At 37.1% G+C, this 27,290-nt stretch overlaps 1 protein-coding gene across 2 annotated transcripts in view; it reads left to right on the forward strand.

The window, feature by feature from the left end:
• NBAS (NBAS subunit of NRZ tethering complex) overlaps positions 1-27,290 on the forward strand; it is a 156,122-nt gene continuing 128,832 nt past the window's right edge. For both annotated transcript variants that reach the window (XM_079298628.1, XM_079298629.1), the window contains exons 1-17: positions 1-166; positions 4,431-4,485; positions 5,160-5,196; positions 6,892-6,969; positions 7,874-7,921; positions 9,033-9,076; positions 9,458-9,591; positions 10,281-10,414; positions 10,535-10,633; positions 14,906-15,044; positions 16,489-16,554; positions 20,030-20,158; positions 22,020-22,083; positions 23,179-23,372; positions 24,455-24,712; positions 25,507-25,632; positions 26,911-27,062. In XM_079298628.1, the coding sequence (XP_079154754.1) occupies positions 23-166; positions 4,431-4,485; positions 5,160-5,196; positions 6,892-6,969; positions 7,874-7,921; positions 9,033-9,076; positions 9,458-9,591; positions 10,281-10,414; positions 10,535-10,633; positions 14,906-15,044; positions 16,489-16,554; positions 20,030-20,158; positions 22,020-22,083; positions 23,179-23,372; positions 24,455-24,712; positions 25,507-25,632; positions 26,911-27,062 (1,901 nt within the window). In that variant the 5' untranslated portion in view covers positions 1-22. The remainder of the gene's footprint in view (positions 167-4,430; positions 4,486-5,159; positions 5,197-6,891; positions 6,970-7,873; positions 7,922-9,032; positions 9,077-9,457; positions 9,592-10,280; positions 10,415-10,534; positions 10,634-14,905; positions 15,045-16,488; positions 16,555-20,029; positions 20,159-22,019; positions 22,084-23,178; positions 23,373-24,454; positions 24,713-25,506; positions 25,633-26,910; positions 27,063-27,290) is intronic.

Below are 27,290 nucleotides of genomic sequence, written 5' to 3' on the forward strand. Positions count from 1 at the left end.
GGGGAGGGCGGGACGGGCCGGCATGGCCGCCGCCGGCGGGGACAGCGCCGGGGCTGCCCGGGAGCGCGGCACGGCCGGCACCGGCGAGCAGGCGGAGGACGGGGAGGAGAACATCCTGTACGACCTGCTGGTCAACACCGAGTGGCCTCCGGAGACGGAGGTGCAGGTGCGTGTGGCCGCGGCGCGGCGGCGGGCGGGGGTGGGGACCGGCCACGTTGGCGCGGGCGGGGACGCGGAGGCGCCCCGGGGCTGCTGGAGGCTGCTGGTGCCTCCAGGGAGACTCAGCGGGATGCCCGCCGTGTCCCTGGCGGGGACACGGGGTATTCGTGCGGCTGTTGTCCCCCTGTGCCTTCGTGTCACTTAATTCCCACCCTGGCATATGCCACCTGGGGTGCCCTGAAGTGTTTCTGGTTTATTGAACAGCGTATATCGGGTGTGACTGCCACAAGCGAAGCTATGGTGAATGAAGTCCAAGTCTCATCCCTAGAAACTGCTGTACAGAGAGCTGTGTAATCTGTCCTGGTGAAAACAGGACTTAGATTCTCTCTGGACTCCTGAAGCGATATGGTTCTGTCTGTATTTGCAGGATTGGGGTAACAGGGACAATGTTTTAAACATATATTCCCCTGTATGTCCACAGTGCGTGCAAATGGGTGCCAGTGCTTGAGAAATCAGAAAACACTATTCTTGTACTGCAAGTTTTTAGTTGTTTCTATCTGTTGTTCTTCTCTGGTCACCAGAAAAGCTGAGAAGCTCATTCATCTTTCCTTTTTCAAGTTCTCCTCTGCAATGTGCTGAGCTTCCTGCCTCTGTGTCTGCACTTGTCTGACTTGAATAGAGGATGCAAGCAATGTGGTTTTTTTTCCTTTCTTGTAGCGGCTTTTGAGTCCACTAAAGTTTTTAACGCATTTCCCATTGAAAGTTGTTAGTAGAAGCATTATAACAAAGTTTTATGCTAATGAGAACAACTGAACAGAAGAGATGTAAAAACATCACAAATGGAGGAATGTACCTGTTAAAAATTACTAGAGCCATACTCAAAAAAAAAATAGGTTTCCATTTATCAGAATGATTTTTTTTGTTGGTGATGCTCTTGATCTGTAAATCCACGGTATGGGTATTTGGAAAATACAATTGCAGTATTACCAATTACTCACTGAATAGATTATTTGTATAGATGAACTGATAGTTGCACGTGTTTTAATTTGTGTTTTGAGAAAAGGTAAATAGTCTTTGTCTTTAGTAACATATGGAAACAATTTCCCCGTTGCAAACCTTGAGGAGTACTCAGGTATGATGACACGAGACTGTGGTTATTCTACAGCCGTGTTAGGGGGGCACATTTCTGACAAGTTTCCGCTTTCATTAATGATTTTAAGTTGTATGATAAGTTGAATAAAGATTGGTTACTCTGAGAAACAATCGTGTTGTTTCATCTCCTTTTGTTAAGTGGTCCCTCTGGTGCCCCTGTAGGTACCCAGGGGGCTGTGAGTAGTGTGAGGTGACACCTCCCTTTAGGGCAGCATGTGGGAATGCCATATTAAAGTGACTGTAACCACAGTCTGAGGGTCCTCATCTACTTTGGTAGTAAGAATTTCTGAGCATCTGACATGTATTCACTTGTCGACTTAAGCAGATGGTGCTGGTTATTTTAAACTTGGTATTTCTTGCTTTATTTTTAAGATAATACCTGTTTTCAATAGCAGAAGTTGGAAGGTTTGAAAATATTATGTTGTATAGTTTGATTGGATTTACATGGTTCTTGGGAACTGTCAGTACTCAAATGCTCTTCTGATTGTCTTTTTACCATTTTAGTGGGAAATTGATTTTACACTCACAATCGTAGGCAAATAGATTATTTTGTCAGTATGAGTCAGTTTTTGCCTTAAGGTGCCTTAACAGCGATATTACTTAGGTGACTGTGAATTTTCCTTTGGACCATCTGTCTCTTTTAATCCTGTTTTTTTCACACTTTGCAGAAAAAAATCACACCCTACTTTCTTGTAGAATTGAATCTTTTGGAATAAGTGAGGTAAGGAATGATAGAAAGGGAAAGGAAGTTGAATGCTGCACTGGGAAATGAAATTGAATGTCTTCCTATGCAGTAGTCTGGGCTACAAAGCTGAATCTTAAACTTTAGTAGGTCTTTATTGACTTTATTTTTCTGTTACTTCATTTGGGATGACTAATTTTAATTGCAGAGTACTAGAACTTACAGCTCTAATTATTGGAAGATGAGTCTTGTGATGAAGTTGTAAAATAATGTTGAATTCAAGACATAAATAAAACTGGCATGGATCTCTTAGGTTGAATGCCCAACTTTGCTTTAATTTTAATTCTTGTCAGTATTGTCATTCACCTGTACTGACCTTTCCAGTAAGAATTTTTTGGGGGAAGGAGAAGACGGGTTGTGAAGGAAACAAATGTACCAGAGAAGAGAGTGGTGTGGAAATCAAACAGTCTGTATTCAGGATAGTGATGTCATTTCGTGTAATGCACTGAGAATGCTGAAATATACAATGAGAATAAAGGGAATTACTGAGTAGTAGGTCTGTGAAAATAGTGAACGAAGCTGTGGCTGTGACGAGGTTGCAAGAGAGGACTTGTGAAGTGATTTATGGAAATACAGGCAAACTGAACTCTCTCCTTCAATTTATTTTCCAAAATGTATTACCTGGTCTTGTGCATTTCTTTTTCATTGCAGTCTAATGTTTTGAGATTTCCCCAACACCCACCAGCTCTTGTCCTTCCAGTAAGTTTGTATGGTGTGCAAAAACATCCAAAACTAAGTGGGTGTCTTTTCAACCAGAAAGTTACTTAGATTTTATTCCTGGAATGCTGCAGGCAAGGAGAAGTTGAAGTTGTTTTCTCAAGAAGAAATGAATTAAAAAAGAAATACAGCATATCTGGTAACTATTGCTATTGCTGAAATGATAAGAATATATTACAAAAAAGTAAATTTCAGGTCTTCAGGATTTAATAGTAAATCAGTTTTGCGAAGAGTTTAAGATGTGTGGAATAGCAGCCTGTAGTTTAGGCTTAGGAGCAGACACTTAAAATATTAAAAAAAATCTAAAAAGATGTAAGCAATTTTAGGAAATATTTTTTGCTGGGAACTTCCTCGTAATCCAACAACTTTGAACAAGCTCTGCTTTTAAGGTCCCTAAGGAATTGCAGTTCTCCCTGAGGTACTAGAGTAGCTGTAAGAAATAATTTATGCTCTCACTTATTTTACTGTAATGCCTTCTTATTTCCTGGCTGATCAGCCTGAATGTGGAATGTTATCTATTGGTACAGCTGTGTTTGCTTCTTACATGCTGTGAGATGACAGCCTGGTTATTTGAAAGACTGTTTATGGATTGCAAACTTTGCCTAGAAAACTAATCTTTACTTCAATAATTTAAATTTGGGAGCCTAAATATTATTTTTTAAGCATAGACATGTTCTAAAATGTTGATAAATTTATCTGTCTTTCAATGTTTACTGCTTTGTAAGTCGGTGTGGTCTGAATATTTCAGTTAATGAGAAATTTGCTTTATGTATTTTATATTGAATGGAAGAGAAAATTCAGTCATTGCCTATCCTAATGCTCAATTTGGGATGCTCTGATATTTTCATTAGAAAGCATGATTGCTTATTTTGAGAATTTGTTTGTGGATCCTTCCTTATTGGTTATCCTTGTTCTTGTCTCAGTTTTCTATCTTTTTTCTGCTTCTTACTAACAAATGATTTTACCTCCTCTTACAGATAAGAATATACATCCTGTGTTGTCTTGGAGTCCTTTTTTTCTGTGCTGGGAGAGTGTTTTCATTTTGTATAGTGACTGTAGCTGTTCCCTCTGCCTTAAGTGGAGCAGGGCAGGTGGAAAGGCTGTGTGAGATGGTATGGAGCAGAGGTGGTTATCTGAGTGGCCATGTTACATAGTACAAATTGATGTAAAAAGAGGGTTTTTTTCAGAAATTCTTTGTTTATCTTGATGTTACAGGAACTTCCATGAGCAATCTTTAGGTAGCTTAGCACTTAGATATTAGCATAATAGGTTGCACACAAAGTACTTCGACTGCTAGGCATTACAGATCACTGTGGCATTTATTTGGCATAAGAAGAATGATTTATAATAGCTTACATGAGAACATAATAAAAAGTCAATGTCTTTTGTTACCACCCAAAGACTGAGGCAAAGCTGAATCAATAGACAATCTGCAACACATTTTGTTTATTGCATCTTGGCATTTAAATTATTTGGCGTTATATGTTTTAGCTTATGCAATTTAAGTAGACATTTGATGAAGTAGTGATTAATAGAAAATACATGAAGAACTCGTAGGCTAGGAGCCAACTTAAATTTAATCAGTGAATGTATGTATGAATATTGTATTTAAGTTAAAAATGCGTGGCATGCTGTCTGATGATGATTATTGTAATTGCAGCCAAGAGGCAACAGAAAACACGGTGCATCATTTATCATCACTAGAGCAATTGCAGGTAAATATGTTTTGTTCTTATATTCATGACTTCTGTGTGGATTACTTGTAAATTTTGCAATTTCTGCCCTTTAGAGTGCCTAATATAATGGAAATAGAGTGCAGGATGTGTTTTCAGGAAGATGTTTTTTGATTGTGAACATGGCTGTGTTATTTTTATGCCAATTTTGCAAGTGTTCTTGTCTGCATACATTTGTTGGATCAAATTAATAAATCTTACATCTAAGAAGTTAACAAACTCTGTGTTTTGCCAAGTGTACTTGAGCCTTTTTTTCCCCTCTCTTAACATCTCCTGCACTGGACTGTTTGCTTGTAAGTTCTGTGAGGAAGTTTTACATTCTCATGATATTACCATGGATAAACCAAGTGTTGAAGGGCAGCAACTGAAGTGAATTTTCATCCAGTAGAATGTCTCCTAGAATTTCAAAAAGTGTGCAGTGTTTTTTTTGTTTGGTTGGTTGGTTTTCTTTGTTTTTGATTTGCTGTTTGCATTTATTCTGACATAAGAATTCCTTGGCCTAATATAGAGGACTTTTTCCCCTTAATAACTTTTTTCTTTAGTGAGAATTTGAGATTCCCTATGCAGTGAGCTGGAGGGTGTTTTAAGACTATGAGGGTGTTTTAAGACTAACAGGTAACTAACAGGTAACTAATTTTTACCTCTTTCCATTGCAGGTCCTGCATTGCTTTTGCTTCGGTACATCTGGTACAGGTGGGTTTTACAAGAATACTGCTTAATTGTCCTATTTGGTAATATTTTTATAGCTTTTCAATTTGATGGAAAGTAATTTTTTATGGGAGTAAAATTGAACACTTGTTTAGAATATTATCCAAGAAATGTTTAGAATAGTCTCTTTTCATAAATTGAGTCATAGCTTCTTGAGTTGCATCTGAAACCTAAGTAGAAGAAGGCGGGTATGTACTAGTTTGACTTTGTCATTTATCAGAAACTGAAGTAACTTTGCAGTTGGAACAGGTTTTTCCAGACACATTTGTCCTCTCTACTCCCAGCTGACATATTGCAGAGTTTTTTCTTAAGTGTCAGTGACAGATATGATGGCACAATAGGGCTTACTTTCTTTGGAGGAATAATTTTGGATTTTTTTTCTTTGACAATTGAGACTTATACAAAAAGCTTGATAACTTCTTGAGCAGCACTCATGCCATTTATAAATTTAAGATTTGATTCAAAAAGTCATTAAATGGTCCCAGAAATATATTGGGGTAAGTACAGTGTTTCTGGAAAATTTCCTCTCTGTGGTTATACCAATTAGCAGGTTTGAAGATACCATTTTCCCCTTTTGAAGGATAATCTGTTGGTTTTGAGTTACATAGAAAGGGACATTAATGTGATTTGCTGGGAAACAGTACTGTACTTGAATTTGGCAGGGAATGCTGTTATTCCTATTGCTGGTGTTCAACTGTATTTTTGTGCACCTACCCCCCCCCCCACCTTTTTTATGAGGAGATGATGTTTAAGGGCACCATACTGTCATGTAAGTCTAGTTGTAAATATTCAGTGGTAGACAGAATTCACTTACTTTTCTTCCTTCCTTCCTTCCTTCCAGTAGTCATATTTAAAAGTTACTTTCAGGCTTTTATAATTTATTTTAGTTGCTGTTTTCATGTATTTGGTAAAAGAGTTTTGGAGGGAACTTGGGAGGCCTTGAGTTTAAACTCCCACTAAAAGCAGGAGAACACTGAATTCCGACTGGAGGTCTGTCCAGCTAAGTCTTAGGAAAGGTTAAAAGATGAAGAAACCAGACTCTCTGTTCAGCCTGTTCAAGTGCTTGACTGTCTTCCTGGTGAAAAAAATCTGCTTGGTTTTGGAATTACAGAGACATTTAGGTTGGAAAGGATCTTTACAATCATTGAGTCCAGCTATTACCCCAGCAGTTCCAAGTCCTCCAAAGGGTTGATCATAGTTTCTTGTGTTCTTGCCATGACCTCTGTTGCTCCCATCTTTCTGGTAATCTCCTAGGTATCAATCAGAATGCTTATGTTTTGTCATCCTGAAACCTTCCCTTCTTCAGGCTAAGCAGGTACAATTCCCCCAGCATCTGATTTATTGTAGGACAAGTACTCCAGTGCCCTGATCATCTTGTTGCCCTTCTGTTTACTAGTGTGTTTTTTTTAATGGGTGTACCAAAACTGTCTGGTGACCAGAGTGTAAAGAGGGATAAATAAATGATCAGTTCCTTTAATGTGCAGTTTTGTTCTCTTAGTAAAACCAAGGCTGTTGTTAGCCTTTGTCGTTGGCAGGGTGCAGTGTTGATTCATGTTCAGTTGCAAACCCTCTCAGGTAATTGATGGTTGCCTTGAAGCTGAGTTATCTGGTGTGTGTGTCTCAGGTACTGCATGTGTTCACTGTGTGTTCTGATTCAGCCTAATGGTTTTGGTATTTCAGCCCTGCAAAGTTTTCTCTGCCTGCTGGATTGGTTCGTCTGGTTAGTAAGCAGATCAACTGGCACCTCGTACTTGCAAGGTAACCAGATCCCACACTCCCATTTCTGGCAGGAGTGAATGTATTAATGCTTCCTCTGCTCCCCCACCATCCCCACTGACAGCTGTGCTGAGTTAATATTATGTTAAAGATGTGTTGTTCTTTCTGGTCAAGAGAAACACTGGAGGCTCTCACAGGTGGCCTCAGTGTGGTACCCAGGGGTTCTACCTGCTTCCCTTCAGTGACTGCACCTCTCACTCAAGGCTCAATGTCTGTCTAACTTCTGAGGCAAAGTGGTTTGCAGTGCAGTCATTTTCCAATTCAAATCCTGAATTTGGTTGATTTAAAAACTTATAACTTGACAGGATATATAATTTTAAAGTAAGCAATTTATATTTGTGGAAAATGAATGCATATTCTCAAGACTTGTCTGCTATTGCATGCACGGAAAAGTAAGAGTTCCTGCAGCTATTCTGCAGGAGTTTTAGCAACATCAGTGAGATCCCTGGCTTTTGAAAGTAAACACAAGTATGCACAGAAAAATGGTTCAGTGGGGAAGGATTTAGTTTGTTGTATGCAAAGACACATAACTTACTGACTTAGGATAGTTCCTTATACTAATAAAGCAATACATAGTTTTGTGCATTGCTGTTGTCAAATTATCTGTAAGCAACATCTTGACTCTGATCTCCCATGCAGTGGGATTTTAGACATTTTTCTTAGTGCTGCTGAAAAAGAGTGGCAGATAGATTTCTGTGAGATGAAAGGAATATCATAGCATGGATATTTTATTTTTAATAAAAATTGCTATTTCCCATTTAATTTTTTAAAAAATTGTGAATGAGGTAATTTATATCTAACCATGGAGAAAAGCACCTAGGACTCTGATGCACATTCTCTAAGGAGTGGACTTGAACTGAACTTTCATATATGTTTTTTCTTTCAGCAATGGCAAATTGTTGGCAGTTGTTCAAGACCAATGTGTAGAAATCAGGTAACTTAGCATTATCTGTTACTTCAAATGTGGAGTTCTGAGAAAGTGTTTCTGGTCATTTGGTAGCAATACTTTAAAAGAATTTTTTTTGTTTTTTGTTTTGTTTTGCAGTGTTACATATTGTGAGATTTTCCATGGAATGATCATAAAGGGAGAGATCTGTTTCTTTTAAGTTGTCTGCCATCCCCCATTAAAAAAAAAAACCAAACCAAACATAAACTGTCCTTGACCCCCCCCTTCAATTATAATAGATGTGTTTATATCTGTATCTTTCTCACTCCGTTTTCAAGATGTGAAAGAAAAACAATCAAGATCCTCCAAAATATTCTGCACAAATCATGGTCTTTCTAAGATTTGCCTTTCTGCCCTCTAGAAATTCTCCCCTAAAAAATGGGACAAGGAGCTAGTATCTAGTGTTCTTTTCTGTGGAGTACCTGGCATGTATAATACTTCACCTTATTTTACAAGTGGTGTGGATTGCTGTAAAGACTGATGCTTTCCCTTTTCTTGTGCACTCTTAACAATAGGCTCTCCTTTGCCAGTTCAAGAGCACATTTAGCTGTAGAACAGATCTTGATTGAGTGTGTTTACTTGCTTCACAAAAATCCATTTGCTAGAAGGTCAGACCTTCCATTTATATGTAAAAGAAGCAAGTGTATGAAAATTGTTCAATCAAAAGTGGTGTGAGCACCATAAACGTCAGCTTAAAGACTATAAAATAAATCTTGTGTTTCAACTGTATTAATGTAACTATATTCTTGCATTGTTTCTAAAATTGTAACCTAGAGAGTACTGACTAGGCTTTTTTTTTTTTTTTCCTAAAGTTACATGAAGCACTGAAATGATGCTGTCCTATTTTGTACATCATTACAAATAAATGAGAGATGTTGGTATTTATGCAGTTGGAGGAGTGTCTCTAAAATACTGTTATTAGTTACTGTAGCTGTCTAATGGTGAAAATTGCTATCTGCTTTTTTGAACAAGTTAGGAGCATGCAGGCCTCTGCATTGTTCACATGGAATACTTTTCTAGTGCTCTGTTACAGAAAATTGAATCGTGGGTTTTTCATCTCTAAATTAAGATGAGTCTTTTTTTTTTTTTTTTTTTTCAGGTCTGCAAAAGATGACTTTGTATCCATAGTTGGAAAATGTCAAGGTATGGCAACCTCTTCATCATTACTGAGTGTCATCATTGTTTATTATTCATATGTTGCTAAATGGTGTTGGTTACTTTAATGATAGTGATACAACTTCTTAGAATTATTGGAAAGAATCTCTTAATAGTTTTGCTCTGTGACTAGCTCCATTACCCTCCCTCTGCCACTTATTTCTGTGATGATTAATATATGAAACCTGAATCTGAAATAAAAGGGTAGTTAGAATTAATGGCTCTGGAAGACATAAGTGGTTTTTCATTTCTTTACCCTCCTCTGAGATAAGCTTGTAATGCTGGCCCCCTGCATTTTTTTGATGCAATTGACTTTTTGTTCTATTTAAGGGATTATATTTACTTCTTGCTTTTATTTGTTTTTCCTAGTCCCAAAGGATCCTAACCCTCAGTGGAGGAGAGTGGCATGGAGTCATGATTGTACCTTACTTGCTTATGCTGAAAGCAGTGGAACAGTCAGAGTGTTTGACTTGATGGGTAGTGAGCTTTTGGTCATTTCACCGGTATGTGCTCTCTTGGGTTAAATAGGAATATAGTAGAACTTCTCTTAAGGAGCATGGATAATTTCTACTCTTTGACCTTTCTCAAATGATGACTTAGTTTGCTAGAAATGCTTTCACTATGAATACCATGCAAAAATGGGCCATACAAAGTTTCACTATAATTCATCCATCATCAGTCATGTGTAGCCCCTACAACAGCACAAAGGATATGCTTTACATCTGTCTTGGAATTGTGGTGGGTCTGTAGGTGCATCAAACAGTGAAAGTATGGAATCACCACAATTTGTAGTAGTAGATTATCAATCTGCATTTTGTATGCAGAGTCAAATTGTAAATTAAGAAATAGTGCTGCCAGGGTACTTTGCTTGGTATCATATTAGATAATTGCTGTTGACAGACCCCACACAATATATTTTCTATTTTATTTGTTCAAAAGGTGTATTGAACTCATTTGTGAACATGGCTCAAGTGTTCTTCCTTAGTATATTATCTTTGTAAACTTTATAGTAATAAGATTTCTTAAAAATCAAGATAAAAGAAAATGTATTTAGTTTGTAAATACAAACTATGAAACTTTATTCTTTTAAAGTACTGTATAGTTAATTTAACTTTCTAGTTCTTTCAGTAATAAAGACACATTTTAAAAATCCCCTTTCTCTCCCAACATCTGCCTTCATTTTTGGGTAAAGACAGCAAGTATTCCAGGCGATCTGAGTTATGCTATTGCTGGATTGATCTTTCTGGAATACAAAGCAAGTGCCCAGTGGTCAGCTGAACTCCTTGTTGTTAATTATCGTGGAGAGCTGAGAAGTTACCTTGTAAGGTAAGCATGAATTTTGACTTGGTTTGAGAGGGTACAGTGAACTTTAAAGGAATTCTTTCTACTCTTTAAAGAAAATACATCTGAGCTAATGCATGTATTTCTTTTTCCCGGCATACTTAGTGTTGGAACAAATCAAAGCTTTCAAGAAAGTCACAGTTTCAGCTTTAGCAGCCACTACCCCCATGGGATAACTACTGTCATTTATCATCCTGGTCACAGGTGAGTGTTCTGTTTTCTACCTGACATTGGCATGTAAACGATGAGCAAAAAGTGGGAAAATTAGCATTGAAGTGTGTTGGATAGGGAGAGGGAGAAAAATTACTATAAAATTACTATTTAGGGCATCAGTAATAAAAAATCATGTCTCTTTTTGCTATCGGAGAGGAACCTTGGTTCATCCCACTTGGCTTTCATAATTCCATTTGTAAAGTTACTAGTTACTTTTTAAAGTTATAGAAAGTCATTTTCTGTTTGAGTACCTTGTGTAAGTAACATGCACTTTTAGCATGTCAGAAATAGCTTCAAAAGAGATTTCTGAATATGATAAAAGATTGGTAAAGGTGAAGTATACGTTTAGTTGTTGATTGAGTTTTGTTTGTTTTAGTTTTAGTTTGTTTTTTGTGTGGTTCTTTGTTTTGTTTTTCTGTCTGGAATTGATCACTGGACTTGTTGGCTGGCCCATTTTCCCTGGTGTTCTGAGTGGAACTGCCAGGCTTTGGCATTTGGACTTGTCTTGTGATGTGTTTTCTTTGTTAGTAACCTGTGGGTACAGAAACTGGATTTGCAGTGTGGACTGACTGCCTGTGTGCTCTTGAACCCAATGTAATTGGAATAGGTCCTGGTTAGCCTATTAATTATGCTAAAAATGTGTCTCCTTTTTTAATACTGATTTGTTATGGAGCAAGATAAACTCAGCAACTCTATTTCTCTTCAGTTGTAGGAACTAAACTTCATTCTAGATATTTTTCTTGTATTTGATCAGCTAGGATTGAATATTTCAATGCAGCATTACATCACACTGGAAATTAGGCTTGGCTATAAAATACCAAGAAGCTCACTATTGAAAAAACTTGTTCTCATTCTTCAGTATTAAGTGAGCTGTCATATCTATCCCAGGAAAACAAATTATTATTAATGAGATGTAATGTTCTTCTAGCTTATTATTTTGTGAGATTAATTTTGTATATGGCTTCTTCTTTCCACCTAATTAATATTTAGTGATTTCACATAATTAATACTCAGTGTACTAAATTTGCAGTTTTGAGATAGTAGTTATGGACTATGGAGCTTTGGTTGCACTACATGACCAGACAGCAGAACCAACCCATTATTTCCTTTGATCAGACCAGGGTTAGTGGTTGTAGCATTTCCTGCTATGTGCAGCCTTTTGAGTGGCTCAGTAAAGTTGAAAAATTGACACTTGAAACAATGTACATTTGGATGAAATTGATGGAAAAAAAAACGAACCAGTGTTTTGCCCCTGATGAAGGCAAGTCTTTTCTGTGGTAGAAAGCTTGTAGATTTGACATTGGAGAAACCTAAATTTGTAAGTAGCATCTCTTGCTGAAATTTTCTTGTTATCCCAAAAAACTCTAGAAGCACTTGAACAAAACTGCTTCAAAATTGTGCATGAAAGAAAATTGTTGATACACCTTGAACTTCTAATTTTCAGTAATGTGAACTTTGATCAGTTAACATAAGTTCAACTTTGTCATTTTGTGCTTTCTTGCATTTAATCTCAGATGATGAAATTATACTGATCTCTCATCACTGCTTGAAAGGCTTGATATACTGCATTACTGTGTTTGCTTATGACCCATTATAGTGCAATAAAGTAGCAGTTAAAAATTTACTTGATTTTTTCAACTAGATATATGATAATTGCAAAGAGAATATGTCAATAGGGACTGTTTCTGAATCTGTAGGAAAACTTGAAGCAATAGCTTTGGGAAAAAAATCCAATAATGACTTTTACTGTTTTTGAAAAGTACTATAATCCTTAATTTAGATAGCTAATGTTGGTGTTCTCATGTGATCTCACTTCCATCTAGGATGGAATTTATGGTGCATTTTAGTTGAAAAAACTTCAAGTCTGCTTCAGTGTGAGCTCTTTATAAACTCAAATCCAAGGTTCAACAGCTGCTTTTGTTTTGGTATCTTAATCTGGAACTGAATGTCTTATTTTTGCGTTATCTGCAATTGCTGCAGAAAATGTTTGATGTTAAAACCTAAAGATTGCAATGAACAGCTTGTGATGAAGGAGTTGAAAGGTTTCAGATTTATTTAAAATTTTTTGTACCCAAATTACTAAGTAAAGAAGGGCATATCAAGTTTTTCTTGGATGCCTCAACTGAGCTTGTTCTTGAGACTGGTGTTACACTGATTATCTTCAACTCAACTTTGTACAAACCTGTGGAGTACAGTTGAGGTACTGCAAGAGCAGCCAGTTTTTGAGACTGGAGGAACCCTTGGAGATCATCCAATGTTCTCCTTCACCTCAGGGTCTAGAGCAGGTTGCTTGGGGTCATGTCATTGCAGTCCAAGACCTGCACATCTGTGTCCTCCCTTAGGAGCACGGTCTGAGGTGTTGGGGAGCTGCTCCAGAGGGTGCTGGAGACTGAGCCTGGCAGCACTTGGCTGTGATTGTTTAGAGCACACACAGAGACAGGTTCTGGCCATCATCTTCTGCAAAATGCTGCACTCTGGGCATGGCATTTACATAGGTCTTTTTCTAGGACTTCTTCCAAGGATTCCTGGCTCCTCTTAATCAGGTGTCCATCTGGAACAAAACTTGAAAGCACCCTTTGATTAGGAGCAGCTGGCAGACCTTCCTAAAAGCTTCTCTCAAAAGCATGCTCTTCCTGGCAATGACAGGCGTTGTGAAGGCTCAGAGGCTTCTCAGGAGTCCTCTGGTCATGTCAGGAGTACTCAGATGGTACCAGAAGTATGTAGATTTTTAAGGATCTAGAAATGAAGCCTGGAAACAGCTGTGCAAACTGCTGTCTGCTGGCTGTGCTCTATGTAGAACACTTCTGCAAGAAAAAAAATTCGGCTTTATCATGTTCCTGTCTGGTATTCATGTCTCCTGTTACAGTTTTGGTGAAAGTGACTTCTGTTTTACTGCTTCAGGCCATTACACCACAAAACTCTTATGAGCTATAAGCATCACTCTCAAGAGATCTTACCTCTTTCTACAACTACCTGAAAGGGGCTTGTAGCCAGGTGTGGGCCAACATCCTCTCCCTAGGAGCTGGGAAGACATGGAAGATGAGGCTTAAGCTGTGCCAGGGGAGTTTTTTAGGTTGGACATCAGGAGGAATTTTTTCACATTAAGGGTGATTAGGCATTGGAATGGTCAGCCTATGGAAGTGGTGGGGTCACCATCCCTTGAGCTAGTCTAGTTGACATGGTAGTGTTTGGTCATAGGTTAGACTTGATGATCTCAGAGGTTCTTTTCCAGCCTAACTGATGATGTAATTCTGTCATTCAGCCATGGTACGAAATCATCTTGCTGTACATTTGTGACTAGCAGGAAACCTGTGAATACTAAATAATTTTTACTGATGTCTTAAAAAGGATTGAATGTGGAAGGATTTTTTTTTTCCCCTTTACTCCTTCATTTGACTTTTGCAGGTGTAGTTTTGGCATCCCTGGTGGCCAGAGCTGTGCTGTGAGAGTGGCAGCCGCTACTGGGGGGGAGAGAGCACGTTGGGAATGGTGCAGCCTTGGGAATGGGATAATGGAGCATTCCCAGGCTGGAGCTTCGGGCTCCTACAATTGTGCCTTTTTTTGTAGGTACTTCACCTTTTGATGGGTGTTTCATTACAGTGATGCTTCCAAACAAACTTTGATACTTAGTCTCAAAGTTTTCATCAAAGTAGTCATCAGTTAAATATAAAAGTGCTTGTTAATAAGGTGTAAGGGCTTCAAGGGCAAATACTTTAGTGTGGTGTGGTGTTCAGCGATAATGACAAGATTTTCATAAAAGTTTTTAAAATGCTACCTATGGTGTGTAATGAAATTATTGCATGCACATGTATGTACAGTGGCTTTAGAAAACAGAATTGACAAACATTAATGTGTTCAGCTCTTCAGTGAAAGAGAAGTAGCTTTTGTACCACGTCTGAATAAATGAAAATCTGATGCTTAAACAGAATGATCAGAACTCATTACATGCTTAAGCAGTAATTTTTTGTCATTTTTTGAGGGTAAGGGGAAAACTCAGACTTGTGGCCAGACTTAATTTATTTTGGGAATTGTGTAAAGCTAGAGATGAGAATGAATAGGCATGCATGATACAAGTAAAAAGTGTTATTTGAATAATATTTAAGTATTTTTAGATTTCAGGATCTTTAGTCACAGACACAGTGCTGTTAAGTGTCTTGGTATATTTAGCCTTTGGTTACTCTAAGCAAACTGCTATAGACTTAAGAAAATTTTAAAAAGTGTGGCAGTATATGAAATCATAATACATCTTTATATAATTTACAGACTTCTCCTTGTAGGAGGCTGTGAAACAGATGAAGATGGAGTATCTAAAGCAGCTGGTTGTGGGATATCTGCTTGGAGAATTCTGTCAGGCTCTCCCCATTACAAACAGGTCACTAGTTATGAAGATGATGTTAGAACAGTAAGTATGTGTCCACATTTTACTGGATGAATATTGCCACTGGAAGCTCAATAAGTATCTCTTTTTGAAAGATGAATTTAATGTGGTATTTTGCTATTTTCTAAGCTATGATATGTGTGTCTAAACAGTTATCTCTTTCACCACAGCATCTGTCTGTTTTTGCTTTTTCTGTAGTGTGACTTGAACTTTGAGTTCTTAATTACCACTTGTGGTTTTAAAACCAAAAAGAAAAGAAAGGAGTCTGTAAATTTCCAAGCTGTGATATTTTTTGCTCTTAGTTGCACATTGGGATATGTTACCTATCTTAGATGAAAATAATTACAGTTTGTTCTTCTGTTACTTCAGAACAAAAGTCAGCACACCTGAAATAAATGTTTCACTTTAATTCTGGCTCTTGATTTCTTTTTCTTCTAGTAGAAGTAAATATTTGATTTGGTACCAACTTGGTTATACTGAAATCAATTTACAATATACCAGGATAGATTTCAGTGTTTACTCTTACATAAGTATTGGTTAGTATTACAAACAAATTGTTAATTTAGTTGCAAATGAGTGGTGCTTTGCTGTGACGTGTTATGTATCTACTGAAGTGGATAGGATTATACAAACTGTTCTGCTTGCATTATTTTAAAGTAGGCAGTGTTATGGAAGTTTAAAAATAGTAACATCATGGAATATGCTGAGTTGGAAGAGACACACAAAGATCAGTGAGTCCAACTCATGGCTCTGCATACCCAGAGTCACACCATGTGCCTGAGAGTATTTTCCAAACACTTCTTGAGCTCTGTCAGGATTGGTTCTGTGACCACTTCTCTGGGGAGCTGTTCAGGTGCCCGGACACCCTCTGGGTGAAGAACCTTTTCCTGATATCCAATCTAAATCTCTCTGACACAGCTTCAGGCCATTCCCTCAGGTGCTGTCCCTGTCCCCACAGAGCAGAGATCAGTGCCTGTCCCTCCTCTTCCCCTCCCAATGGAGCTGTAGCTGCACTGGGGTCTCCCCTCAGTCTCCTCCAGGCTGAACAGACCCAGTGCCCTCAGCCACTCCTCAAATGGTTTCCCCTCAGGGCCCTTCACCATCCTCCTGGCCTTCTTTGGACACTCCAGTGACTTAATCTCTTTCATATATTGTAGCAGTGCTGACTCATTCAGCTTGCTGTGGACCAGGACCCCCAGGTCCATTTCTGCAGCACTGCTCTCCAGCTTCTCATTCCCCAGTCTGTGCACACAGCCAGGGTTGCCTCAGATACAGTCTGGCACTTGGTCTTGTTAAGCTTCATCTGGTTGGTGATTGCCCATCTCTCTTGATTTGTCAAGGTCTTTCTACAGAGCCTCTAGAGAATTTTGCCGAGTTGTTTTAGTATTTTAAATCTGACTTAATTTTCGGTGCATAAAAGATTGTATGAGATTATTTTTCATTGTATTATTTGTTTCTGTTCTTACAGGCACAGAGAAGAGGATTATTAAGGATTATGAATTTAAGATTTTACAGCAGGCGAGGAACAGAACAGGTATTAATATCTAGGTCTACCTCAGAGATGTATTTTACTAACATAATTGTCCATTCATGCCTACCTGAGAGACTGACTGAAAGTAGGTTTTAATTTATGCAATTTAGGAATTAACATTCTATTAAATTAATCAAAAAGCTTTAGCATTAAATAAAGTAGCTTGCGACTTGCTTGGCTTTCTTAAAAATCCAGTTAATTCATTTGCTGATGCTTGAGTCACTGGATTTCAGCAATACGTCTAGAGATGTAGAGTTCAGTATTAAATGTAAACCCTTATTCAAAAAGGAAGATATAAGAAGCCATCTAATTATTTTTTAATGAATGTGATAACTGGACCATGTTAGATGTGTTATATATTCTACAAGAAGAAAGTAGATTGTGATGATGTTTCTCAAACATGAAATAAAGAGCAAAACCTGGCATTCTGCACTACACCTATCCCACTAGAAAACAATAAAAAATTCTCAGCCCACAATTTTCACACCCTGTGGGGAAGAAAAAATGGGTGGATTCAAACTAATTGTTCGTGGCTTACATAGGGCAGACACAAGGACTTTATTTTTACAGTCTGAGATACTATGGAAAACATTTTGCTAAGTAGCTTCTAAAGTTTATTACAGGTCAGACTTCTACTCCCAGGATGCATGTGAATCTAATGAAACTCAGAATCAACTTATTCTTAAAGGACTCTGGGTATGAACCTTGTGTTCTTCTCTACCCTGAGTGGGTGCTAAATCTTCAATGTCATGCTGAGGTGTAGGTGTGTGCTTTCTGTATTTCCAAGGTGGTGTACACAGTGCTCATGGCTTTCTTCTACATGCCTTGGGTACTTCCCATGCAGTACTGCACTTCCTTTTTTTTGTCTCATGTCTACTCAGTGTGTGTAGCCTTGGTTTGATTCCTTTATCTATCTCCTTGCCCTTCTTATAAGAAAAATTGTTTTCCCATCTTTTGTTTACAAGGAAAGAACTGTCTACTACCTTCACTCTGTGTCCTCCTGAGAGAAAGAATGGCTGATCTGAGTTGGAAATGACCTTAGTAGATTTAATAGACTTTAATAGATTTTTTGGGATGTTTTAGGTGATTGGTTAAAAGAAGAAGTTGCCTGCTTGATTGGAAAGGGAAAACAAATCTTTCTGAATCTTTCTCAAGGGTGGAATGGGGAGAGATTTTATTTCCTTCACTGAAAATGTTAAAGATAAAGCTGACTTAAGCGTTTTTTTTGCTTAAATGCTTGTTCTGCATGTAGCTGTACTAAACTTCAACTTCACTGCACTTGCCAGTACTAAATTAATGAAGAAAGGTGGAAATTTATTAATCCTTGAATGTTGTGATCCAGTTTCAGAGATTATGGCTTAAATGCGTAAAGTATAGTTTATTCCTAGTGTGAAATTAACACTAGGGTTAAAATATGACAGACACAGCAGCTAGAGGACTTGTATATTAGAACTGACTGCACTGCGATTTGATTCTTAGTGTTGTTAAATGACATTTAAAAATGTGAAGTGCCAGCCTGCTGAGTTTCTCAACATCTTGTTTAGCTGTTCCCTGAAGCTGATGAGCTGTTTACAGAGGCAGCATTGCCTGCTTTGGCAAAGGACTGATTAATTTTTATAGATACCAGGGCTTGGGTGATAAATTTCAGTGTGCTAATGGCCACCCAATATCTAAATCTCACAGCCAGAGAATTATTACTGACTGCTTATGTTTACCTCCTTTCAGGATCTGTGATGTATACCACTGATAAGTTATCTGAATAGGTTATATATTTTAGCTCTATGTTTCTAGGTCCTTTATCAGTCTTTTGTTCTTTGTCCTTAGTGCATGCAGATGGACTTGTAAAGAGAGAATTGCCATTTGAAGGCATGTACAATTCCTGGGCAAGCTACAGTTGAAAGTGCAGTACTCCAACTGCCTAAGAATATAGTCATAGCATATGTTTTTTTTCTTATAATTCTTAATATGTTTTAAAAACCCCTTAATGCTCTCATTTCAACTAAAAACACAGTTTAGGCAAGAATTTAAGGAGTGCTCTCAACAGCTGCAAACCACTGTGCAACAGTAAAAAGATTTCTTAATTGTCGTTCATACCTAGAACTTTAAAAAGCCTAAGAAATAAAATAAAAATAATAATTAAAAAAAACCCTGAGCCAAACAAACACCCTGACCTGAGAAGAATATTTCTACCTTCAGATAATACCTATCAGTAGCATTCTGTAGAAGTGCCATTAAAACTTCTTAATTGATGGATGTCAGCTAACTGTGCTTCATTTATGTTGGGGTATTTTCTCAGAGAGGAGGTGCTGGCCTGAAAATTGATAGCTGCAAACTTGGAGAATTTTAACTCTGAATCCTTATAAACATTTTTTTTTTTTTTAAGTAAACTAACAAAATAAAATGTTATGAACAATGTAATTTTGGGAGTCTGCATCCTGCTGTCAGGGAAGATAAGACACTATGAGAATGGTCTTTCTGAAAATGTAGAATTGTTTTGGGAGAGAGGTAAATAAATGTAAAATGTATTTTCAGAAATTGTCAGTCCTTGCCAGTGGCGCTAAATTTGACTCTAAAATTTAAGTGTGTATTTGTCTTGTGGAAATAGTGTACAGATGCAGTAGTAAAGATGCAGGACTCAGTGAACCCTTAAGAAGGTATTTTGTTACAAGTATGTTTTGCCTCTTAAGATGTCCAGAGCTGAAGGAAAACTTAATCCAGGAGAATTTTTGTAGCCTTGATGAAATTAACTTACAAATGTTGAATTATTTTATCTGTGTGGACATTATCTGATATCAACTATTTTACTATCTGGTCTGTTGTCACTTGAGAGATTCTTCTTGGTTTCTGATTCAGTGTCATGAAATGAACCATGTGGTCTTCCAAGATCTCTTAATGTCTGCATTTCTTCTATTCCTTTTTTTCCCCCCTTTAAGAATTTGATTTGTAGTAATAGTGCCCACCTAGATGTTTTTTCCCAGGGAAGAAGAGCTGTACTAAGTTGTGGTTTGGTAATACCTTCCTTGGGTGAACCAGAGAGTCAGGATAGTAGAAAACTGAGGCTGCTGAACATTTTTTCTGTTCAGAGAAGCTGTATAGCTTTTCTTCCAAGTAGCTCTGCATTGCTGTCAGGGCGTTCTCTTAGGAATGCTGCACTTCCAGGTTTTATTTGCTGTATAGCAGTGTAATACAGAAGTTTACATTCCTAAACATTTGTTCATGCTAAGATAGTGTTCTTTCTTTATGCAGGTTGTTTTTACTTTCCATGCCACAGCTGATCTCCTGTCTTTTTCTTTTAAAATAAAGTGGTTTTTTGTTCGTTTTTAATTTAAGACACATTAACTTTTCAGAGTAGGAGATTTTACAATTTTTTTGTTTCCCTAAAATAGAAAAAAAAAATTTGGAGGAATTTGTTTTTGGGTATTCCTTGGTGTATATTTTTATTTTGTTTGTTTATTTGCGTGGATATTATGTTTGACAGGATGGAGTTTTCAAGATGAACCTTTCTCCTGATGGAGCTCTTTTGGCAGCTATTCATTTCTCAGGAAAACTGACAATCTGGTCTATTCCATCTCTCAGACAACAAGGAGAATGGGACCAAACTGCTCAGGTAAAAAGAATGTACATATTTAGAAAACCTGAATTATATATCTTAATCCTCTGGAAGTGTGTTTTTGTAGGAGATGAGAGGAGTTTGGGTAACAGTGCTTCAGCTACATATTAGCTTCCCAGTCAGCTCCATGTATTTCAAGAGCCTTATACTTACTTTTATAATAATCTTTCTGTGTTACACCCATAAACTGTAAATTGAAAAAATATGAAAAAGAACCAATTATGATGCGATTAATTTTTCATGAGGCATGTTGGTGCCCAGTAGGTAACACTGTTAGAATTAGATTGCAATGCCATTAAACTGAAATGTGGTTCTAGAAGAGAAGTAGAGGCTAACATGGGTAAATTTGTTTCAGTGGTAGAAGCCAAATTCTGCTGGATGTCTTAATGTATTCTATTCCTCCCTCCAAATTTACCATACCTGGTTTCAGATGATGCTCTAGAATATTTTCTTAATCACTTTGCTCTTAAGTCCAATGCTTTCTACAAGAATTGTTTGCAAAACTAAGTGGGGGAGATTACATTAGGAATTGCTCAGGAACTGGCAAACTTTTATGTGATTTGTATGAATTTAAATACTGGGAATTTAAAACTATTTGTTTTCAAAGAAAAAAAACGAATTTTATTTTAATGAGGAAATGCATTCTGAAAAGTGAAGAATCTGAAATGATGCATGCTAGTATGTGAAGTGTTCTGATTTTCCTCCCATTAATTTCTTGACTAATAGATAAAGAAAGGCTTTTCACTTGAAGTACTGTGTGTTATGTCCTAAATCTGAGACATGAACCAGTATCAGCTCTAAGCAGGATAAACAAATGGGATCGAAATGTAATTTCAAGCTTATTTAGAAAAGTATTTTTTAAATAGCAATCAAAACAAAAAAACCCCTCAAATTCTACTCTGGTGTTGGGATAAGTGTGTGTGTCTATATATGCATATCTATTTTATCTCTATTTTTATTACACACTTCACACACATTTTGCTCAAGGATCCTTACAGTGAGTTGTATTTTTTCATTCTTTTTAGCAGTAATGAATATGTATTCTGAAGGAGCATTCAGGACTTTATAAGTCAGTGAGGGTGATATAAAGGAATATTACGTGCTTGACTATTCTCAGAATTTTTTTATAGGTGAAACAGGTGTCCAAGTATAATGTGTATTTTCATAATATGTGTGAAATTAAGTTAGAGTGCCCTCATGTTTACTTTTAATTAGTAGACTCTCCTGTTTCTACTGAAAAATCAAGTCTGAAAAACACCTTCTGCTTGACCCAAATGTGCTTTAGTTATTTCAGCTTCCTGTACTTCCATGGTGTTGCACTTGGGGGCAGGATTTCTGTCACTGCTAAATCACAGTTAAAATAACAGTACTGCAGCATAATTCCAAACATTGCAGTGCAGCAATTAATAATGCTGCTTCTTTTCTTGCACCAGTCTTGAAAGGGGCTTTATAATTCTGAAAATAGCTGGGGAAAATACTTACAGAACTGGACTAGACTGTCACAAAGGACCACTACACAGACAGAGATTATTTTATGTGCCTGTATCTGCAGTCCTATGTATAGACGTGAAAAGCAAATACTTGGCTTTTGATTGCTGGAGAACCTTTATTTCAGAAATCTTTAGGGTATGATTGCTGTTTAAAGCTGGTCAGGCCATGACTTGTGGTTTTGTTTTGTTTTTATTTTTAATTGTCTGTAGAAAAGTACAGTGGTACTGCAGCAGTTGTATGTTTATGCTTGAGAAGATTTTGAATTTATAGGGTGCATTTTAATTGAAAAATGAGCTGGTCAGCAACAGAGTACGTAAATGGATTCTGGGTTACAAAGATTTACTTGATTATAATTTTTTTTTTTCAGCCAGGCTATGATGAGCTTAACCCAGACTGGATACTCTCTAGTGAAAAAAGAAAGAAAATAAAAGGTATGTAGTACAGTTAGATTATTATTTTATATCACTGTGTAGTTAAAAATAGTAATGCATATATATATATGAAGACTGAAATGGCTTAATTGAATCTGTCAGGTTGCCAAAATTGCATGATTTGAATTTGTAGCATGGCAGAAGTAAATGGGTGTCACAATAGTGTTTTTTCAGATTCTCTTTTAGGAGTGATTTTATAGCCACAAAGTTGGTATTTCAGTTAGCACAGGTTTTAATTTTTTCTTCCTGTGAATGTCTAATAAATCTCAAAAGCTACTGTTACTTAAATATGTTGGTTTAAAATGCTAAATACAGTTCTAAAACAATTTCCTCTGAATGGATTTACCTCATCATTCTCTATTGTTTTCTGAAAGTTCAGGCCAATCTGTGCAGTCATTTAGCACCTGGTTATTGCATGGCTGCTCCAAGAGTGCAGAGATCAATAACTATTCCATTAACCATTTGCTGCTGCTTGTACACATCTATATTATTAAAAGATTCCTGTTTCTCTGTAGTATTTTATTTGGGGATTCATTCACTCTCTGATGAATATTTTATGCAAACACACAGTTACCATAATCAAGACAGTGACTGGAAATGCCACAGCATCCAACCTCAGTCCTAGAGACTGTTTTGTTGATTTGATTTCTTTAGTTTAAATATTTCTAACAATCTCCTTTTGAGATATGTTGATATGTTTACTTGTCCTCAAAAGCAGTGTAGCCTTTTCTAATTTTCTTTATTATTAGGTTTGTGGTCATGTTGAGGATGGCCTGATAGGTAATGAAATCTTTATCAAAGATCAAAATCTGCCACTTTTCATGCAAGTAAATCAGTTTAACTGTAATTTTTTAAAAATAATTTATATATATTATATTTGTAATTAAGTGACTTTTTTGTTCTCAACAGCTTTATTTAATACAAAAATGGTTTAGTAGAAGATAATTGATATGAAATACAAACTTAGTGAAGCATGGTTGCAAATAAAACAATAAATATCTTAGATTAGACCATATTTCTTCATAATGGAAGCCTCTTCTGTTCTTTCCTGTGGTTTAACATTATCTTTCTTTATATGGTGCATTCTCATTTTAGATAAAGAATCCTATTACCCACTGATAGATGTAAATTGGTGGGCAGATAATTCTGTCATCCTTGCTCGCTGCTCTGGTGCACTGACAGTGTCATCAGTCAGGACATTAAGAAACCTGCTGGGAAAGGCCTGTGAATGGTTTGAGAGTTCTCCCCAGGTCACTTCAGCTCATGATGGAGGATTTCTGAGTCTGGAGGTGAGGAATGTGCACAGGCAGCTATCCTTTTGGAATAGTGTATCAGTTTGTTTTTTTCTATGTAATCCTAAGGTAGGGAGGTTAAAATAGAAGATGTTACTACTAATACAAGAAATGATTCTGCTTCCTTATCTGTAGATAGCATTGCAGGGAGATTCTGAACTTGCTGCAGCTTAACTGTAGCAGAAAAACTTGATAAAACAATAAATAACTTGTGGAGAGGAGAGGCAACCTTCCTGGAAGGTTGAATTTCAATGAGAGGAAACTTGCAACAGAAAAGAATTTGTGTTGACAGTAACCTTGCCTTGTATGTTAGTGCACCTGATGAGCACTGCAACTATCCCTCTTCCACCTTGAAATACATGGCTCATGAAGAAAGAGTGAATACATTTCAGTTAGACATGAGGAGCACAATGAAGGCAGAGCTGTGTAAGAGATACTTTTTTTGGTGTATATTTTTAGTAGGATTCCAGAAGGATATAGGATATAATAAAGTTAATCAGTAATTTTCTTTAAAATGGAGAAAACTACTCTTTTCTAAAGCTTATATTGAAACAGGTCTTAAACATATTAATAAAAAGTTTAATATTAGAATCAGAAAATTTCAGTACTCACCAAAGCTTGTGTGTATGTTTTTGAAAAGTTGTATTGTTCTGGAAATAAAATATGCAGCCAGTCACTGGCATAGTACAGCCTAAGGATGTAGTCTGAGATTGTGTTGAACAGAAAATGTTTCTTTGAATAGCTGAGAGTTCAGAACACTCTTGTAAGCTGCAGTAAACTATAGGAAAGCGTGGGAAGGTGTCTCCAGTGTTGTCCCTACCTTGGCTGGTGCAGGAGGTGTGGTGTGAAAGCAGGTTACTAAGAATCCTTCACCTTGCTAGGTGAGGGATAAAACCTCAGATCCAGGAGACAGGTGCAGTCAGGGTTTGTGGAACAGGTTAAGCAAACAAAGAGTTTAAAGGAGAGAGGAAGATGTTGATTCTGAAATTTGAAGTCCTGACAGTAGAGATGTACTCAGTTCTTACTAAATTAATTTACATATGCTCAGTGGATGCTTCTTGTTCACGTTTTCTGTGCAGTGTGAGGTGAAACTTGTTCCAAAAAGACTGCGCTTGGAGAGCAGGCCTGGTGATGAAGATGAGGGAGAAGATGACTCTGACTCAGATGATGAAACTTCTGCCAAGGACAGGTACTTCAGCTACCTGAAGCAAGGCCTGTACTTTGTGACAGAAATGGAACGGTTTGCTCCGCCACGGAAACGGCCACGTACTATTACAAAGAATTTCCGCCTTGTCAGCTTAAGATCCACGACTCCAGAGGAATTGTACCAGAGAAAAGTAAGTCTGGAAGGAAAGGTCACATCTCTCTTCATCAGCTTTATTTAGAAGAGCTTCTTATTTTTCTTTTAACTTCTGCTGCATTAACAAAAGGATTTAGGCACATATTTCTTAGAGTCTCTTAACTGGCAGTGTGCTGTGTCACCTGATCAAAGGGATCCTTTTTTAAAACTAGCATTATAATAACTGAAATGAGGTGGTGTTTCCACTGGGAGACACTGTGCACATTGGCTTGGCTAGACTTGGACATGCACTCGTGTTTGTTTGTAGTGAAAGACTTGGCAGATATATTGAATGAAATCAGTCTAACTTCTTGTTGTCTCAGGAGTGGGTTAATTTGCAGTCTCCTGTGTATGTTTTGCATGTTTTTCAGCTATACGTACAGATTAGGCCTCTGACTCATTCTTACCAAATAGATATTGCTTTTGTTTTTAGGGCTGGTGGACAGACTGCTTTGTCTAGGCCATTCCAGTTGTTCTGATGGTAAACCAGCCCACTCTGTAACTGCTACAGTTCCTGAGGAATGCTGATGTCAGACTAAATACCAGATGTATAACCAATATGATGTTACCTAAATAACATCTTCCTTTTATTTGAGAGAAAAATCTCTGATTTTCCAGAGGTGTCCATCAGATCTGAGTCTTACTTACCTGTATCTTGAACCAGTCTCTTTCTTAGCTGCTTATGCACACCCACAGTAATTATCCCTCTACCTCTGTCAACACACAGAATTAACAATTCATTGTTCAATATGGAAATCAGATGAGTTTCATTTTCATGTGTTTGCTTTTTAGATTGATAATGAAGAATATGGGGAAGCCTTGTCTTTAGCTCAAACCTATGGCCTTGATTCTGATCTCGTGTACCAAAGGCAGTGGAGGAAGTCAGCTGTTAATGTCGCTTCAATTCAAGACTACTTGGTGTGTTTGTGTTTTGTGATATTTTTTTGGGGGTTTTTTTTGGCTTGCTTATCAGACTGACTGTATTATCTTTACACAAATGGAATTCTCAATTGTATTCTAATTTATGCAGCATAAATTGGAGGCAGTTTGAAGAATTGTCTCCAAATTCCATTTCATGTCATGTGTAAGAGAGCAATTCAACTGGAGGCCTAATCTAGAAACCTTGACAGTTAATGAAATACTCTTTTGGAATATCTTCTGACTTCTGTCAATAGCAACACACTTTCTGCGTGTAATCTCTCCCCCCACATGGAGCAGTAGATTATTGCCTGGCAAATGAAGAATAGTAATTGAAAGTATCAACTGTTTAAACTTCCAATTATTGAAGAAAATAAATTGATAAGATGAAGTTGGTATCAGTAGCTATATTGCAAAGTTTGAAGAACAAAATTTACAGTGAATTCTGCGAACTGTAACTGAGCATTTCAGTAGAATTCAACATGGGGGTTTTTTGGCTTGGAAGAAAGACTTCTAACTCAGCAGAAAAATGATGTTAAAAGTTGTACAACCTCATGGTTGTGGTAAAGTATTAGTAATAGAAATACACTATTAGTAAAAATATTATTTTATAGCTTAGTGTTAATACAGTAGAAACAGTATTAATAGTATAGGTATATTAGTGTATATACAGTAGTATAGATAGGCATGCTAGTGTAGGCTAAAGTATTACAAAAGATCAAGAAAAATGTAATCTGTTTTTTTTTTCAAGTCAGATATTGACTGAATGCCAAAATTTAGCCATTCTGTATATGATCTGTAATGTTGACCAATGATCAGCAGATAAGGCAGATGTATTTTGTAATTCTGGTGCCTTTTGTGTCACAGAATCTTACTAGCATGTGAAGAGGATGATATTGAAAATGATTGTAGTGCTATTGTGGAATACATACACTTGGTTTATATAAAAAGCATTTTACCCCCAAACCATAACATTTTATTTAATGTAAAAAGGAGAGACATTAATTAGAAAGTACAAATAATAACTTAAGTTCCATTTGTTGTGGAAGTTCTGCTAAATCATTTGGTATTTCTGTGCTCTTTTCTGCCACATATACTCTGAGGCAATTGTGTTTATTGTGTTCACATCGCTTTTGTTGGTTTGCATTGTGGTCATCAGAGAAGCTTGACATTTTCTTAGATGAAAGAAATACATGAGGAAACTTTAACCTAATCTCTGGTTCCATTGCTTTGGATTGGAGCATATAGAATTGTGTCTGTTCTCTTGTTCTTGGACAGAGCAAAATCAAGAAGCGTGCATGGGTTCTTCATGAGTGCTTGGAAAGAGTTCCAGAAAATGCAGATGCTGCCAAGAAGCTGCTTCAGTATGGCTTGAAAGGCACAGACTTGGAGGCTCTTGTAGCTATAGGAAAAGGAGAAGATGGTGGCAGGTTTGGGAAGAGTTTTGGTTTTTTTTTTTTTTGCTTTCTATTCAAAGAATGGTGCATAAAGTATTTTATCATAATTTGGTAAATTTTTTTTCTTATCAGCCACTAATGAAAATATTGAAAAGCTTTTGCAGGACATAAAGAAAGAGCATGCTTTGACTCAGACTATTCTATAGATGTCCACAAAGTACTTATACATTTTTCCTCTGTATGTATATAAAAATACAGTGT

The sequence above is a fragment of the Erithacus rubecula genome, assembly GCF_903797595.1.
Source record: "Erithacus rubecula genome assembly, chromosome: 2".
Lineage (NCBI taxonomy): Eukaryota > Metazoa > Chordata > Aves > Passeriformes > Muscicapidae > Erithacus > Erithacus rubecula.